Source organism: Elaeis guineensis, chromosome 7 (assembly GCF_000442705.2).
Source record: "Elaeis guineensis isolate ETL-2024a chromosome 7, EG11, whole genome shotgun sequence".
NCBI lineage: Eukaryota > Viridiplantae > Streptophyta > Magnoliopsida > Arecales > Arecaceae > Elaeis > Elaeis guineensis.
In genome coordinates this window covers 13,434,830-13,454,621 of record NC_025999.2, presented here as the reverse complement: position 1 = coordinate 13,454,621, position 19,792 = coordinate 13,434,830, and the positions used below count along the sequence as shown (strand labels likewise).

Below are 19,792 nucleotides of genomic sequence, written 5' to 3'. Positions count from 1 at the left end.
CAGGGAGGATGATGAGTAAAGGGGTAGAAGGACAAGAGGAAGAGAAAAGGATGGATGGAGGTGGAGGTGAGGTGTGTTGGGATGTTTTTGACATAAGAATGTATGATCAGGGGATGAGGACATAGTTTCTAACAGGATATGATTTAAGACCGTAGTGAGGAAAAAAGGTTCCTCGGTGTCACACATTTCAATTTTGAATTTTTTGATATATGATTCTTACAAAATACCTGATTTGGAATTGCACCAAATATGAGTTGACTAAACCATATAAATTTTGGTTTTATCAAGTCTAGTTATGTTGCATCCTACTAACCATACAGCTACCTAAACTCTCTCTCTATTGTGCTTAAGTTTTAATACACATCCAACTCAATCTCCGAAGCTCTACTAGGTTAATCTCTCACATGTGACCTGCTAACCATGCAACATATAGCTATGTAACACAATGTTGGTCCACTAGTTGTCAACCTTGCACAAATATAAGTCCAAATTGTACTGCACCAGTTTACTATTTCATTAATTCCATTTATTCCAAATTATCTTTCCTCTTATACGTATACATGTGTATACACATATACAATAAAAAGCTTTAAATTTGCTAAATGTAATCAATTTTCAAACAATTAAAGTTTAAGAAGAAAATATAATGTACATGTGTATGTATGCATCTATTATTTATGTATGTGTGTATGTTTATGTACGAAATACTAGTATACTCAATGAGTTCTACTTGCATGAAATATCGACTTCAGCCTAAGATTATCAAGACGTACATATAAAGAATCTATAACAATATCGTATTCTATAATTTTTGTATTAACTTTTCTTGTTGTTCTATTTTGAACTCATTTTGAATTTTTTCTTGCTTTTTTTTTAACAAAAATCTGAATCTCCATCCTTCCTGATGTCATTTGACTCCTTTCTCCCTCATGCCATGGGGCTATCAAGGTTCCGTGCCCTTACTTCTTTTGCCACCTGTATTCTTTGTTTTCTGATTGGTGGGAGGAGATGGAATTGCACAAACATATTCTGAGAATATGCATTTTATGATAGAGATATGATGGCCAAACTAGATTCAAGAAAGCTAATTCCCCAATTGAAGGGCACTCACCGTTGGTAAACTACTTCCCATAAGATATGATACAAAAGTGTAAATTTTACTTAGGAATATTTTGGAGTAAGAAAAACTAGAGTTTCAAACGATAATATGATGATATAAATTTGTGCCAATTACATAAAGTTAGGCAGAATAATCAACATTTACAATAATACAGAACTGGATAGCATCACTGAGAGAAGTAGATTACAAACCTTGCATACAGCATTCAAAGACCTACCTTGGTTCTTTAACATCGCTTTTTAGCTGCACATGTTGTCCCCTGTTCAAAGGAACCAGTTTTATGACTTCACTTGCCAGAACACGAGCCTCTCCAGAGCAAAATGACACAAGAAGGTTGTTGCTGTCCATAATTGCCTGGAGAAAGCCTACACTCTTGTAGCTTGCACCTTGCCAACCATGTGCTGGATTTATAACGCTCCTTTTGAATTTCACCCAGTCTCCAACTTCATATCTAATTGCAATATTTAATCAGAGCTTGATCAATTGCATATATTTTACTTAAATTTAGCCCAGAGAAAATGATAAGAAATATTGTAATAAATTTTACCAAAGTATTAAAAGATATGATAGTAAAAAGAAATAGAAAAAAAAGGATATTTAAGATGAGGATCATTTTACATACATGGTTGGAGACAGATGAACTCCCTTGTCAGCAAGTGCTTCCATCAGCTCTTCTGAAATCCATTCTCGAGGAAGGGTCTCAAGAAAATCACGCAATGTCCAGCCCCTGTCACAAATTAAAATAATATGAATTTATTCTTTTCTACTTCCATTTGAAACAATTCTTGAAAGTTGAGAATGGAGTTTCAAAACGATATGTAGAGTATGACAACTAAACTATTAAATCATATGATCCACATTTTAACAAGCAAGAATCTAACAGATAAGTACATCATTGAACCACGTCACCATTCAGAGAACTAATTTGATATAAAAACCATGAAATAATAAAAGAGTGTACCATTTTTAGTGGATAAGCACTTGCCTGTGGTTTCGCACTTCAACAGCAGGATGTGGATGTTGCAACATAACAACAATCCAATAAAGATTTTCACGTATCATCTTTGCCGCATCAGCTGCTATATGAAAAGCATTATCACCATCATCATCCTGTATCAAGTAAGCAAAGCCATAATATTATGAGGCTAGAAGTTAATAGAGCATGTCTCACAGAAAAAGAAGATTATGCAACTCAACAAGATCACGTAAATATACTAACTGAAGATTCAATTTATATAATTCCTCTATACAAAAGGTTCCACTAGGATGCCTAAAAAAGGCAAGACGAAAGATTAATATATGAATAAATATTCAAATTTAAGCATCGCTGTTTTAATATAGATGACCAATTAACAATTTAACAATTGGAAGCAAAAGAAGAAAATAAAGAAATACAGCATTATGGTAACATGCAATATGTATGGTGGTCCACGTAAATTAAAAAGTGCATAAATGATTGAGCTACAACATCTTAAAACACAAGAACAAAGATTTTACATCTAAAGCCAACGAAACATTTGTTTTCTGTTTATTAGACATTTATATGTTGCAAATTATGACATTGTGGATCCTTAATTTAAATGGTTAATCTGTATTTTGCATCAATAATGATTTGAATATTCAAGTTTCACTCTATGACATACGCATGCATAAACACATAGAAGCACATATATGCCTGAATTCTCAAACAGGCACATGTAATGCCCATCCAAATTATCAATAGGCTTATGAAATGAACCTCAAATGATCAACAAATCCCATCCCTTTTTGATCATTGCATCTCTCATGTTTGCTCAAACATCATCTGCTGCAAATGCAATATAATCACCCACAAGTGCAACTATTAACAAGCGGAATGTACTTAGCATTTAATTTACCAAATTACCCTCCCATGATAGCATAATGTGGTGGCATTTCAAGAAGTGCAGATTTGACGCCAGGACAGTCACGAAGTAAGGATTTTGAAAATAAAGTCGAGTCTAATATGGTTGATAGATTCGGGCATATGAAACACACATGATTAAAAGGTTTAGCCACAAAAATAAAAATAAATAAATATCCATCTTGATTGTTCACTGCATAATTATCTAAACCTCACTAAAAACACTACCCAGAGATCATGAAAAATGATGTGTACTTAATATAAAAAGACTGATGTGCCCTCAAGTGGTGTGATGATGTTAAGACAAGAATAGAAGTGTTATCAACCCCCCCCCCCCAAAAAAAAAAACCAACAACCAAAAAAAGGAAAAAAAAAACACACCAATGATGTAGGGAAACACAAAAAGTTTGATAGAAAGATATATGCATGCTACATGTGTTCACCATGATCTTGGAAATTGAAATAATGGAAACCTCATCACATTACTAGTGGAAAGATATTCATTTTTAGGGGTCCCCTTTCTCATCACATATCAACCTTCAAGTGGAATCACTAAGTACTGCTTTATCAACATCTAAGTAAGAAACAGAATCCATTAATAAAACCATCAAAATTGTCAAAAGTTCAACAGTACAGCAGAATTATGAAGAACGTCGCCTATTCTGCAACTTCTAAAAGTCTGCACAATTGTCAGATGAGCATGAAGCCACTTGCACACCACATTTATGTAAATATGCATTTATAATTATGTCATCATAGATGTTCACACAGAAGAGAATTACACTGGTAAAAGATTGCCAGAAAGAAATGGGTATAATATACTAGAAATAATAGTCCATATATATAGATCGTCCAAAACTTGTCAAATATGAACTAATGAAATTCAATGTTTCCACGAAAAAGACCATACCTGCAAATTACAGTCTGCACCAGCAGACAACAGCAAACCAACACACCTGTTTGCACCTCTGTTCAATGCAACATGCAGAGGTATTGTATTTTGTGCATTTCTAACATTGACATCAACTCCAGCTTTCAGAATAATCTAATCATGAAAAGCAATAAAAAATATTATACACCAAACTGACCTCAGCAGAAAAAATAAATGTACATGTAGTGTTAAACTTCAAATTAAACTAATAACTAGTTTACTTAATTCTAATTGATCTAGACATACTTTCACTAACTCTGCATCATTAATCATTGCTGCTGTATGCAGAGCTGTTCGGAGATTCACTTCATCTTGAGATGTTGGATCTGCACCAGCAGCAAGCAATATCCTTACCAATTCTCGGCCCTCTGTCCAAATGAAGTCAGGTTTAAGAATTAAGAGAGCAGCTGACCACAAGCAACACTTTCACCATAAGATAATGTTAACCTAAGCTAATTCCATTTGCATGTATAGGGCTCTCATTTGTATAAAGAGCATTGTAAGGAAAAAAACAAACCAGCCACTTCATGCATTTGAAAATGCCCTTTCTCTTGCATTCACAGCACAGCCATAAATCTTTTAATCAACTCAAATTCCATAAACTCTGTTGTACCAACCCATACCAACCATACCATAAATAACAGTAAAGTACTGGTGCAGTATTAAGGTTTGGTTGGGTATATAAGTCAAACCGGTCCACACCAGTCTAAACCACCAGAAACTGCTCGAAACTGAGGTGAGCACGATACCATACTGATCGATGCCACCCAATTTTGGATGGCACCATAATTAAAGATGAGAAAAGAGATCTGAGCTGTCTAAGTACAAGGTACATACCATACTATACTGGCCATATCGACGACATACCCAGCGCAATACCAGTACCAAGATTATGGACCTTGTTCCATAATATCTACATTCCCAGAGCTACACACAATTTCAAAGATACACAATACGGGGAGCTAGAATGAACATGCATAATGAATAACTTTAATCAAAAAACTTGTGGTTGAAAAAAGTTAAATGTCTGGGTATTCTTATGGTAAAATTTATGGCTCTATGTAAAAAAACTAATACAGACAATGGAAAAGTGAGGGATTTGTGGTACAAGCTGCTAAAAGATTTTGTCCTTCAACTTTTCTAAATTTCCACCGCATCCATTCCTTTATCCCATTATTCCTCATATATGAAGATCTAGCCTTTTGCTTTCCATCATTACAATCAAAAGAAGTGGAATAGTCTATATGTTATCTCGAACCGAAACCGTTCTGCATTTAATTGGAACCCATCCCTTCATATTTAGAGAACTCCAATTAATTAAAGACAGCATGAGCTACTGGTGGCAAGGTCTACCATACCGATGTATACCGTACTGTACCAGAAAGGTACAGCACAGTATCAATGGGTTTGGTTCAGTATGGGTTGGGCCGGTCTGAACCGAGCGGAACTGCCCCGTACTCCCCAAAATCGGGGTGCATATCATACCATACCAACATATACCATTTTATTTCGGTGGTACCATGATAAAAAGTGAGAAAAAACGATCAAGAGCTATCTCAGCGTGGGATGTGTACCATACTGAACCTGTAATGTACCAGTGCAGCACCCAGTACCGAAATTACAGACATTGGCTGCCAGACACGCCAGCTTTCATGAACTAGACCTGAACTACCCAGATCATACAGGAAAGGGTGGATCAGTCCAAACTGCTCAATAATAAGCAAGACTCCTTTAAAAGCCTTTTTCTGCAATTTCCATCATCTGGTTGGAAACTATAGCAATAGGCAGTTCTTACAACTAGGATTTTGGTTACTTTGGAGCTTAGATCACTAGAAAATCCTTCATTAGAAGTTAAATCATATCTTCCAACTAGGTACTACCTACCCTACCCTCTTAATTTATAATTTAAGGAATAAACAGTAAAGCATGAATCAAGAATTAATATTAAAGAAATTGCAGACTCTGGATTGAACAAAAATTTCATCCCAAATAATAGTTTAAATCAGGACTACCTCTACCAGCTACACAATGTGAACTTAATAGTTGACAAAAATGTCGACAAGCCCAACAGGTACTCCATGTAGCATTGAAGTGACGGGTCACATTTCTATGTGATAAAGATGGTCTTCATTGAATAATATGTTAATGTTCTTACTGTTCATGTGTTGAGCAAATGTTAGTAGTTAATTACTTCATCTAGACAACCTTCAAAATATCTAACTTGTTCAACTATGTGAATGAATTGTACCGCAATTGGTCATGCACAAACATAGTTGTTCAATGCATTAGTAAGTCATGTGAAATCATGTATTGCACAACAAAAAAACATGAGCAATGTCAAATAAAAAGGCTTCTAGATAACACAAATTGAATAATATGGTTAGAGCATTTAAATCCATAAATTTATTATGTCAGATTTAAAATTCTTGTACCAACTTAAAGGACCTTAAACCCCAACACCCACTTCTCCTCTTTGAGGATCTTGGAGGTATCCGTAGGATCATATAAGACCATGTCTCAGCAGACAATTAGAAATAAACCTTCATTACATGAATATCATTCAAGCAAATACCTACTTTAAATATTACATGTAAATAAGAAGCCACCCCATTTAAGTTCAAAAAAATTGCCTAAATTTCAAATTCATAAAGAAAAAAAACAGCTTAGCTAGTCCAAAACAAATTCCAAATTTTTGGCTCTGATCAAGATAGTGACTTTTAAATGCTAGAAATTTCTGCAACCTTAATAGCTTATTAGTTTTAAATTCAATCTTTCAGCCCTTTTTTCTTCTTCAGTGCATAATCTAGTCATACTGTTAAGATCAGATGATGTAATGCCAAGCATAGATTATTGTATAATGTGGCAACTCAGTTTTAGTTACCACATCACACAAGAAGTTATGGAGATCTCTAGTAGGGCCCACCAATAGAAGTCAACAGTGAGAGCAGAAAAAGGGACAGGAGAATGTCACACCTCCCTTGAAGGTCCGTACTTTCCTTCCACCTTCCTTTTCCTCTTTCTCCATTTTCTCTAGGGATCAACCAACATCAACAGGCATTTTGAACTTCTAAAATTCTATCACCTTGGAATATGCAGGCCCTATGACCTATGCTATTGTGAAAGTTAAAGCCCTTAATAATATGAAAGAATTTCTTCTTCTTCTTTGGGCCTCCTAGTCCCGATTTGCGACCCTATATTTCTTTGAAAGTTCTATTGTTCTCCATCTACTTCATTTCCATTATCTTGGATAACTATTACATTGATTTAGGACCAAAATAATTTTGAACCAATCCCCTATAATTAAAGAGTCCATATAAATTAAGATAATTCAGAATATAGTATTTTAGTTCTTTCATCCACATGATAGTTCATAATAAGTTATTGTCCCACTACATGGCCACTCAACATTATCTAAACTTTAAAATTTCAGCACTGGTACTCGTACCAGTCAGGTGCCGGTCCACGACAATACTTGTATGCACAATACCACACCAAAACACAGTACAGTAGGTAGTGTCAGCACAGCAACCAGTAGTAGTTCTTTTTAGTTCTTTGGTAGTGGTGTAACGGCATCCTAAGTGCCTGTCCAATTTGGTGTTGGTGATATAGATTGACACATAAATTCTTGATGTAAACCATGTTTTATTTTTTAAAATCTAGGAAAATAAAAGTCAAATGACAAGAATTGTTGAAAAGTGGGACTTTAAAACACTTTGATTGGAAATCCTCTAGTACACAGGCTTTTCACTTTATCTTAGTATCCATTACTAAGAAAGTTTTCCATGTCGCATACTCAGCAGCCTCATGCAAGAAAGGGGCATTGGTGGTCCCAAAATAGTGAAAATGGTGGAGCAATTACAAAGCAGCTGTATGTATAGTCTAAGTATTCTAAATTGTAGAGCATATTCAGATGCAAGTGCAAAAAATTAGTGTTCATAAAAAGAAGTAAAATAAGAAAGGAAAAGGACAAGGACAAGGAAGTCCTGGTACTGACTGAAAAACACTTGAGAATCATCTCATCAAGCAATAAAAAATAGTTGAGATCTATTTTCTTTTGGTTGTTGTCAAAAATTCTGTATATAAGTAGACTGGGTAATTATACTATTGAAAAGAAAACTCAATTGGTCGGAGGACAAGTGGTATTTAGGTTAGAAAAACAAGGCAATACCTAGTCATAGCCTTATTGGAGCTAGTCAACTGAAGAGTGGGAAGCACCAGAAACCAAAGCAGGAAAGGAAGCAAGATCCTAACCAAGCGTGGCACCAATTATGAGAATCTAAGACGAAAGACAACCATATTATGTAATATAGAAACTTTGAGATGACATACGCGGTAGCTTTTCTTCTTCATAAGTAGTTTTGGTGTTTATTGCTATAGAAAAACAACTGTTGCACAGATTTGGATGATGAGACAAACAATAATGGTTCTATCAATAGGATGGTCTTAATATCTAATAATAGTACTATCAGTTACTACTTCACTTGGTTACAGAAGGGATCAGAAGCATCTAAATTTATAGTTGGAACGAGAGAAAGAATTGAAAGCAAGGGTGTAGTGCTAGATAGAAGTTTCCGGCTACTAAGATTGTGGATTTCCAGATGATATAACTATATTTACAGATCAAGTAGAGTATGTTTGAGACACAGTATTTCTGTGATAATGCTTTTAGAATTATGAAAAATAGTCTCATCAACATATTGGTTTATGTAAACTGACTATCTTAAATTATTTATTCACTTGAAAGAAGCTAATTCTAATGTCAACATCGATCACTCCACTTTGTCTTCTTATTTTAGATTCACAAAAAAATTATCCTCTAAAATTATTCACTAGTCTTCTTAATCTTTCCCATTTTATGGTATTAAATTAGGTTATCAGGCAGGCCAACTTCTCTTACCAATCCAAACTCTACAAGTTATTCACTTAATGCCTTAGGTCTTCGACAGCAACCTCACATGATAATTAAGTTCCAACATTTATAGAAGTATGATGTCCTGCAAGTCTATATATAATATCTACTCAACATCTTAGATAATAGGAGATCAACCTATTTATGAATGTACAATGTTCAGCAAGCCTATATATAAAACATTAGAAGATTCTAACAATGCACATTACCAATTTCATGATCCTTTTTTAAAGCTGCAGCCATGCACAATGCTGTTCCATTTGGACCTGGTATGTCAATCGCTTCGTCTATCACTTCTTGTGATGCAACCTCCACCCATCTCTTCACAACTGCCACATTCCATGTCTCAATGCACAAATGTAGAGGCCTACGCACCATATAAAGTAAAAGCTTCACCATTTTGAAAGCACTAGACAAAAGTTTAATGCCACATGAACAGTCAAGCACAAAATAGACTAACATAAGCAACTAAAGCACACTTAATTATAAAATTCATTAGGAACACCTAATTATAAAATTCATTACGAACACCTAATTATAAAATTAATTAAGAATATCATCAAACATCACCACCAGAATCCAGAGCTCAAACTAACAATCTACCTTGATGAAATAGATGTTGGACAAGTTATTATACTAGTCTTTGAAAGTGAATTGAAACAGTTAACAGAGAGTAACTATTTCATAGCAATAGCGTACATTATGGTTCAACGTACCACTATCAGCTGGTTAAAATTCTTTGGGATCAACATAATAAAAGGTTATACAAATTTATTTTAATGATATTTCTTTTGAAAAATCAGGCAAGTTTGTGTAGGAGTTCCATAGAAGGCATTATCATTAATGAAAAAAATCGTTGTTAGCTTGTGACTATCATTCTGGCAGGCAATATATTCTATTGAGAATTCTCCCATAGTTTATCATGACTGAATTGAAAGAAGACAACATTTGTTGCTTCTTGAAAATTTGTGCATATTTCATGAATATTTAATGAATTCTAGTAATATGTTCTAATTTTCTTTTTTTTTTTTGTTGGCAGTGGGGAGAAGACCCTCAAATTTAGTTTTTAGCAAACAACATTTCAGAGCAGACAGGCACTCCTGACATTTATTTTGAGTTTTTGCTAAACAAGGATATTGTACTTACAATTATTTTGCATTCATTAGCTTAGGTATAAAAGTTTGTCCCCATTATAGGGCTCTGCCATGTTTATTCATGAATTCTCGTCTGTGAATATTCTAAAAATATCAATACATGTTAAGAGGTGCACAGAATGACAATTTCAGCAACTCTAGAGGCCCTGGTGACTAAATTCCAACTACAATATTTTATGCACCCATTTCATAATGGTGTTTTGTGTTTTGTGTTTTGTGACACATGAACTGGATTCTGTTTCTGCATCTGCCAACCTCAGGAAACCAAATAGCGAGTTGCCAACCTTTCCTCACTACTAAAGAAGACTGTCTTCATGAAGAAAAAAGCTTTCACCCTCCCTCTCCTTTATTTCTCTCCCTCCATTCCCTCTATTTTTGTTCCCCTTCTTTTCTTCTTTCTTATTCTTTTCTCTTCTACTCTTTCTGTAACTCTCTTAGCTCCTTTCATACATAAATGTCGCTCTCAATCTTTTGTCCTATCTTGAACCAACAAATCTTATTCTCGCTCTCCTCCCATCTTAACATGTTGATATTGAAAGCCAAGATAAAGAGTGTATCATGCCTGTTTAGTCCAAGGTTGGAATATTACACATATATACTGGGCTATGCCAAAAGAGTTGGTAAAGCATGGCACAGAAACATAAGCTAGTCTATGAGAGATTTACAACCAGTACATAAGATGCGGCTGCTTTATTTATTTTCTTTTTTCTTAAATACAGACAAGTTTAACTGCTTTCTACAAGTGCATACATGTGTTTTCAACATATATGTATTTTTTTTTCCAAATCTATGATCGTAAATTATCCTAGCCATAACTATTGAATGTTGTTTAAGAGGTGCACTGCATGTTTTTACATAACTTGTCATACAAGCCAATGCTACATAGTAACAGCACATGTACACATGGTTTTGTGATAAAAAAAAAGAAGGATAATTAACACACGTTTACTTGTTAACAGCTTACTGGAGATTTCGTACACGTATTGCCAGACAGCCAAGTTTGTGGGAAGCACATATACCATATACTTGCATTATGGGAAGAACAAATACTTGTAATAATACAAGAAGACAATGCATTATAGATTGTCTAATTCTCTAACATTTGATTTGATTTGTAGGGAACAATTTTCTAACTCTATTCCTTCGATCAAGCAATATTTTTAAAAATAAAAAGAAAAGAAATGGACAAAATCCCTTGCGAATCTCTTTATCCAAAGAAAAGGTGAAAATGATTTAAACCATTTTGTATGGAAGAAGGTTGGTTTAAAATGGTCAGACAAGGATTTCAAACTAGAAAACAAGGTACAAGCTTGTATCACTACAGATCAATTTGCATTAGTGTATATAGATTTAAAATATGTTCTGACATAGTCTAATTTGTAGTGCACAGCTTAACCTACTAACACAGATGCCAGAGATACTCAACCCTGGACCATGCTGACAGCCCCTTTGCATGGCACATTTCATATGTAATAGATCAGACTGATAAGCAATTTAACCCTTGCACATGCATTGAAGGATCTTATTAGGGTTATGTGCTCCCCTTTCTTTCCCTTGGGATCAGATTCCTATTCTCTCCTGCATCTCTTCAAATGGACAAATTCTATCATATTAGTTTTGCATCAGTAAGACTTGTAAGATGAATCAAAAATCACGTGCATTGAAAAATTAAAAACATGACTGTTTCTAAAGGGTAATTAATAGTACTAAGATCTAATTAAAAAATAAAACATATTTTCGTAGGCTTTCCCAATTTATATAGTCCTAGTCATGTGAAAAATTAGTGCCCTGCAGGCCAATCGCATAGTTGATGTGATAGGAACTTTTCTATATTATCTTCCAACTCATGTAATAATATTATTTATTTATGAATAAAATGAGGCATTTTATTTCATCATTTGCTGCATCTTATTTGTCTTTAAGATTATGATGAACCCCATAGATTAGAGTAATAGTTTTAGGGCCATGATGAGATCATGCCAATGAGACCTAAAATCCTAAAATCTTAATTTAAAATATTCCTAGCCGTTAGATCATTAAGTCGGATGATTCCAGTTAAACTAGCACATCCTATGTATACTCGATGGAAGAGGTAGCTGATCTCATAGTTACTTATGTGGAGACACTAATACAAGGATGTGGGTGCTCATTAGGAAATGAGTGCACTGAATTGATCCGCATGAAGAACATCTTATGGAGTCTTACTACATGTCAAAAGATGGTTCTTAAGTGGGAGTTGTGCAAGTGGTCTTTAGATCTGAGACCACTATGGTACCTTGTACACATAAATCCATATTTTGGTTCATACTCATTCATGACGAAGTCATGTACGGGATGTTCTGGATATGATGAATTGTATATAGAGGTTGTGAGTTGGTCAATAAGAAATTGATCACTCTTAATAAGAGAAGAAGTCATCCTATGTGTTATCATCTCTAGATAACTCAAAAAGCCTTTGATCAAAGCAAGATGAAAATTAAAAAGAATTTCTAATGTTTCATCATTTGAGTCATCATTGATTGATGGATAATCGATATGAAAATATAATTGAGTTTGACATGAATCCATACTCATAAACATAACCAGGATGCAAGATGATCGAAGGACTGAATTGTACAGTAATTTGCCACTGAAAGATATATTTGGTATTTCCACCAAATTCCTCATCATCATCTTCTAGATAAGCATGACACATTGCTAAACGTCAATCTTGTCTTGTAAGTTCTCATGAATTAAAGAGTTTAATTCATGAATTAATTAGAAGTTCTAATTGGTTAACTTGGGTTGACATATATTTGACCTAAATCGATTAGAAAAGTTCTAATCAAACTAGGTCAACATGCACCTAGACCTACTGCTGGCTAGATGTGGAACCCAATAGGTCACACACATAAAGAATTAATCAAGAAATTTATTTGAATTTTATTAGGATCATTAGATCCTAATTAGGTTGCTAATTAGCATGCTAGCATATGTTAGCTAACCCTACGCCTAACCAAATTGGATTTGGCTTGAAACCTTGCTAAATGGCTAACCTATTTAAATTAGATTTAGATTAGGATGAGCCAAGAGGGGCAGCCATGAGATGGCGCCTCATAAGCTTTATCTGGATGCCCATATGCAGAGTCCCAGGGGCTTGGGCCATCTCCTTTTTGTTAGCGCAAAAGGCAATGGTGCGCAACTTATGTTTGGCATGCAGAAGGACTTGGAGTCCTTCTGCAATGGGTCTCTGACCCTCTCTCTCCCCTTCCACGCCCCTTGGGGCATTGACCAAGTCTACACACCTCTTGGTTTGGCATGAATCTTATGTGCGACGAACTAATGCGAAGGAAAACTTTAGATTGTTGGCACCAAGACTCCTGCTTGAAGGAAGTTGGTTGGCGCCCCCTCTTTCCTTGACTTATCAGATAAGGGTTGGATCAAATCCAACACCTCTTAGCAAAGGAGAAGGCTTATCAGATTGGAGAAAGTCGTATAAACGACTTTTGGAAGCCGAAACACCGTATGTTTTCCCAAAGAGATGTGTAAGGCGCCCCTTGGAGTCCTTTTGCTTGAAGGAACTATTTTTCTTTACGGAAAAAATTCTGATGGGGCGCATGGGCTTGGGACACGGTGTTTGGAGTGGCACCTCCTCTCTCACTATAAATAGGACTCCCATCTGAGAGTCCAAGGCACCAGAAGTTCTTCAGTTCTCTTCCTTCTCTTGTCATAACAAAATCTTTCTTTAAGACAAAGTCTGCCATTTTAAGACGAGCTTAGGAAGAAAATTAATAATAACTAATAATGAGAAAGAAAAGAGGGAGAAAGAGAAAAAAAAAAGTCTAGGAGAGTTCGATCCTAGAAAAGGCTAAGAAAATTCTTGAAGAAGAATTTTAGCAAATAAGGTTTCAAAGAGAGTGCTTTCTTGGTCGAGTCATGTGTGGATCACCGTTGGACATACACTTGTGTCTTGTGAAAATTAATCATCACCAAATCAGAATTAAATAGATATACTTCCTATTCCTGCTTTTTATATTCAGCTTTGATTATTGTCAACAAGGGGATCTTGGGTTTAGGGTTCGGTAGCTGTTGGTTCATTAAGAAAATTTTTGAAATCCAAGCTTCCACTGCGCCACCATAACCGTACATCATACACCTCTGCATAGTTTCAAAGAGATTGAGGATTTCCATATGTTTTCACCCTTGACTGACACAGACAGGATATGTGGTGCTTTAGTTCTTAGTTAAATAGTTCAAAAGGTCCAGATTCTAAAGTGAGGATGAAAATGATTGTGAGGTTACTCTATATTGATGTTTTCTTACGATAAATTAGCTGTCAAGTTTAAGATTTCACTATGGGATGTTACAACCAAAGACACTTGACACCTCCCAAACATACATGTTGCACAACTTGTGAACTCTTCAAACAAAAAGAAGACAGAAGAAGATACAAGACCAACAAAGAAATACAGAGAAATATAAGATGTAGAAACCACCCAAAGGAAATACTTTGTTCCATTCAATAACCAATAACCATGTTACCTAATATGGATCTCTCAATAAGTCTATAGCAAAACATACCTAGAATCACACTAAATCATGAACATTTCTAATCCAACCTATTAACTTGATGCTTTTGAATCAAATCTATCACAAACTGTTATTTTAATCAAACTACATAAATAACGATAAACCAATGTTTTTTTTTTTTTTTTTTTTGCAAGAGAGACAGTGATAATATTGGCTTTAAGTAATAAGAAAAAATAGAAACTCTGCCATTAGTTCCAAATAGACGGATCATTGGCAGCACCAAAAGCAATGATCTAATAACACTACAAGAATTCCCTTCTTAAATTGTTTCTCGTCATAAAACCATCCCAAAGGACCCAAACAGTAATGCTGGTTTACAATTGTGTGTCATTAGTAAATTTGGTGACAATGATGCACATCATTTGATGGCCCGAGTACTCAGCATAGGATTACAAAATCATTTTTGCATCAAGCATTACTAACATGATATACATTGACACTCTGATTAAATGCTACTGAGAAACACTAATTTTTCCTGCATAAAGTTTAAAAACAGAAATTACTATGAAACTTATAATTTAGAATATACATAAAAAAATAATACATAATTTACAGGCAAGCTGGCCCAAACCAGTCCGAACCAACCCAAGATAAAACCCTTACAACACCTTACCAAGCTTAAAGGTGTTTGTACACCTCTTTCAGTTTCTGCTTAAAATAGTATTTAAAGCATCAAATATGGCGCATCTAGCCAGAGTAACAGCTAAAACTTGCATCAATAGGAACTAAAAAATACAAATAAAAATCAATTCAGAGGACAGCAGTGAACATGCCAGAGGGTGTGCTAACTAGTACCCCATTTGGTGTGGTATGCAACACAAAGAATACCGACCATACAAGCCCATACATCATCTTTTAAAACCTTGTATTACTCGTCATAACAAGTCTTTTCCAATACATATTGTATAAGGATCAAAGTGTTTTATGCTGGCTCTTAGTCAACATCAACCTTCTAGAAGAGTAGGTTTTGATTTCCTTGAAAAAGTAATATAGGCAAAAGAAGGGCCTGTGAAGAAACCTGGAAAGCCACCTAGTGGGTAAGCAAATGAAGATAATATGATTTGAAGGGCAAAAATGACGAAGGAATTTGAGCGCTTGTGTAGCTAATAACTCTGCCACCTTCAAAGTTGATTCATTAGGGTCATCACCCTATACCCGGAAGTCTCTATCATTTTCTTTGTCCGTTAAGCCTCACATCATTGAGACTTCCTAAATCAAACTGCAATCGCAGTTTATCAACCACTCACGACGACAACTGAGATCTTCGACTCAGCTCCCATAGGTAATCAACCAGAGGCAGAAGATAATGAAAGGGAGACAAAGTCCTGACTAAATCAACACCCAATAACCTCAACTATCTACCCATTCCATCCATCATATCAGTCAAGTCGATCCGATTCATTCATATCTATAGATAATGAAAGAAAAAACTTATGACCTCATGGATGGAAAGGATTCAAACCTCCGAATTTCTATCAGTACTTCGATTTTCGAGACCGACTCTTTCAACCGCTCAAACATCAATCCCTTTGCGCTTCGCCCACCCTATCTGTTTGCATGCCGCTAGGTCAAAGCAACTCTATGTGATTTGCTACGCTTGCTTGCGCCCCACCTTGTAAGCTGATTCTATTGCTTGCCGGTTAGCGATACTTTTTCGGTAGTATGAATCGCTATACTTCACTAGTTTCTATATGATAATATGCACCGTCAGTTGCTGCACTCCCTACAGGTAATAGCCAGAGAGTAAAGAACGAGCAATCCTCCATAAAATCAGCAGTGATTGAGTCCGACTCAAGTGACTAAGTGAAAGACATGGAAAGAGAGCAAGTTGGACTCACGAACAATCAGCAAGTGAAGGATCGATCCTTTAATGTCAGTACTATTGCAAGATTGGTACTTGGCAGCTCACTAACAACACATAGACTAAAAATTGCCCATCAGTCCCTCGATCCTTTTTGAAGGCCACCACTCCCCCTTCATTAAGTACCTATCCCAGCTTGAATGTGGGGCAAGTACTATAGTTCCTTCGTAATCACACTGAACGCCCAGCTTCCTAGAGCAACTCTCTCCCCAGTCCATAGCAATGTGTGGAATCTGGATCTACTTACTATGTGTTATAACTCTATTGGATCAAGTCAGATACTAAGCCTTCTACCATGACTACTATTACTACTAGGGAAAGAAAATGCTATATTTCAAAGATTAGACTCTCCTACTATGATTTAGTCTGGGCTGTTCCCTGGATCCATTCTAACCTAAATGGATGAATGAAGGAGGCGGGCAGATACGACGGTCATACACACCTCTTTTTACCCAAATAAAGCTGGATCTAATACATGGCTAGGATCAAAGAAAGATTGAGAAAGCAAGATCAAGCCTTACTCATTTATGCAAATAAGGAGAAATAGTCAAAGCCCTCCGATACTTAATACTTGGAAGACAAGCAAAGATGAAGAAAAGGAATGTTTAGCATAGATGAGCTGAATTCATAAATTAGCCACCAGTGTCACTAACTATAGACCCTGAGCCAAACTGGAACTTAATCTTCAAATGAAGCAACAATATACATCATAGCTCGAAATAGAATGGATGATGCAATCATGGCTGTCCAAACTGAAACATCATGGAGTTTCAAGTGATGCAATATCCAAAAATCCTAAAACAACAAGATGACAAACTATTTATGAAACTCAAAACTGCGACATTGAGAGGGCATTGCTCAACTACCAAGCACAATTCTAAATTTTCTGACTTAAAATAACCTACCTTTTTAAAATGGAAGATATATTAGGCTTGTCATGCTCATTAGTCACAATAATGCTATACTCAAAAGTCAAAAAACATCATTATCTTCTGAACAAAGGTTTTTTGTTGCATCAACCTGTATCACCCAGTACCGATCATACCATAGTCCATAAAACCTAATAAGATCCCAAGTACAACACCAAGCCTTAATAGGGTACTGTATTGACGCATTGTACAACTATTGTCTTGAATCCAGCTTTTTACTATGTGTTGGTATTGGGGTGGAACTTTCCAACCTAACCTATAGGATAGCTATTGGTACAGGGTCTAATACCAATGCCTAAAACATTTACTTTGAACCATAGAATGCCATACCAAGTCAAACCGTCAGTACACCCCATACCATATCATACTGGTCTCATACCATACAGACACTCGGTCCGCCATATCGTACCGTACTGAACTGCACCAACACTGTAATAGCATGGTACCGGTACGGGGTCTGATACTGAGATGACAAAGCTTATTTTGAACCATGCTAAATTTTATGTTATTTCCAAGATGTCAATAAAGCTAGTGACAATCAAAAGAATGGCAAATCAAGGTTGCATTTGTCAACACTTTTTTTAGTTGTCATTAAAGCTAAAACCAGCTTCTATTTTACTTTTTAAAAATTGAAAACCAAAACCTGTTTGGCAGTCACTTGGATTGCATTTGGCAATGGTGGCAGTGGTGGTGACTGTTGTGATCCAGGTGGTGTGCCCAAGGCCCAGGAGACCAAGGCTAAGGCCAAAGTCCATCATTCATGAGGGCTTCATGGAGGCTCTAGGGCTAGTTGGGCCCTAGGTTGAAAGCCTATAGGCCTTTCGGGTTCTTGAGGTCTAGATTATGTGGACCTCAAGGCACCAACTCTTTATAGGCCAGGTCTGGGCCCAGGAGAGGTGAGATTAGGTCGAGTCATGAGTGTACATGGGCTTGGGTTAACCTAATCTCCCATAGAGTTGGTCAAGGGAGTTTTGGGTTTGGGTCACTTGACCCGGTGTTTATTATATACATGTACTTGTATAGGTTTGATTAAGCCAAGAAAATAGACAACTCTTTCTCCCAAGTCTCTCTCTCTCTTCTCCCTCTCTCTCCAGCAATCTTCCACGCACCAGGAGCAAAAAACCCTAGGGTTTCTTGCCGCCAGTCCATAAAAGGAAAGAAAGGAAGGGAGGCGCTAGCCCCTTCCCCCCTTTGCAGCTGCCAGCCATTTCTTCTCTCCCCTCTCTTGCAAGCGCCCAAACACCAGGTCCAGGACCTGGAATCTCTTGAGAAGAGGTTGGTACAAGTCAGTCTCAGATCTGGAGTTGATCTGAGGTCGTTTGAGGTGCGGGTGAGATCTCCATCAACAGATCTACAAAAAGGCTGCAGCAGGATAGATCTGCGAGGTCTGTCTCCATCTATCTTCTTCCCCATCTAGAACGTCCCGATTCGAGATCTACGAATTGGAAGACCTCGGTCCAGGTCTGATCTGATTGGGTATCAGATCTTGAATTTTTTAGAGGTGGTTTCAAAGGCGTTCTTCATCTGGAACGAAAGGCTGACGAAGAAGACAGCAACCAGGCTGATTTCGTCAAGGGCCTTGGATCGTGTCCAGAAGTCTCCATATCTATTCGTTGCTGGTTCCGCTGCACCAAAAGTCCGTGGGAGGAGCCGGGATCGTGCTCCAACAGTTGGTATCAGAGCCACGGTGGTGAGGAAGCGATTCCAAGCACGAGAAGTTGAAGATCCCAAGTGCTGAAAATTTTCAGCAAGGTACCATCAAGGTATATTCTACACTTCTTGATTTTATATTGCTTGTTTGGCTTGGATCCAGTCATGGGCAGCAATATGAAGGTCGAGTTCGAGAAGTTTGATGGCAAGGAAAATTTTTCCATGTGAAAAATCTGGGTGGAGGATCTTCTGGTGCAAGCAGATCTGGATCAGGCTTTGGATGAAAAGCCTGAGGGAATGACAGATAGACAGTGGGCATCGTTGGAGAAGAAAGCATGCTCGGTGATTAGAGGATGTTTGGCGGATGCGGCGTTGTATTCGGTGCTGGAAGAAAAGACCCCGAAAGGCCTTTGGTCGAAGTTGCACACCATGTATATGGGAAAAAATATGTGCAACAAGCTAATGCTGAAGAAGAAGTTGTACAGTCTTCAGATGCAGGAGGGATCTGATGTGATTGGCCACATTCAGAGGTTCGACCAGTTGTGCACGGAGTTGATGAATATTGGGGTGAAGCTGGATGAGGAGGACAAGTCCCTGTTGCTTTTGTGTTCACTACCAGGATCATATGATTCTTTGGTGACTACACTGTTCTACGGCAAGGAGACTCTGGAATATGAGGACATGGTCTCGGTGTTGAGGTCTAATGAGCAGAGGAAAAAGTTGACCAGAGATTGAGCTCCCCAGGAGGGTTTGGCAGTAGGGGAGAGGACAGGTAGAGGCAAAGGCA

At 36.7% G+C, this 19,792-nt stretch overlaps 1 protein-coding gene across 1 annotated transcript in view; it reads right to left on the bottom strand.

Annotated features, from left to right (window-relative positions):
* The window catches only part of LOC105060114 (E3 ubiquitin-protein ligase KEG), a 39,364-nt gene that overhangs the window by 8,179 nt on the left and 11,393 nt on the right, over nt 1–19,792 (bottom strand). The window contains exons 7-12 of the mRNA XM_010943731.3: nt 9,052–9,209; nt 4,180–4,301; nt 3,913–4,047; nt 2,106–2,230; nt 1,743–1,847; nt 1,338–1,571 (exon numbers count right to left, since the gene is read on the bottom strand). Coding sequence (XP_010942033.1) covers nt 1,338–1,571; nt 1,743–1,847; nt 2,106–2,230; nt 3,913–4,047; nt 4,180–4,301; nt 9,052–9,209 — 879 coding nt within the window. The remainder of the gene's footprint in view (nt 1–1,337; nt 1,572–1,742; nt 1,848–2,105; nt 2,231–3,912; nt 4,048–4,179; nt 4,302–9,051; nt 9,210–19,792) is intronic.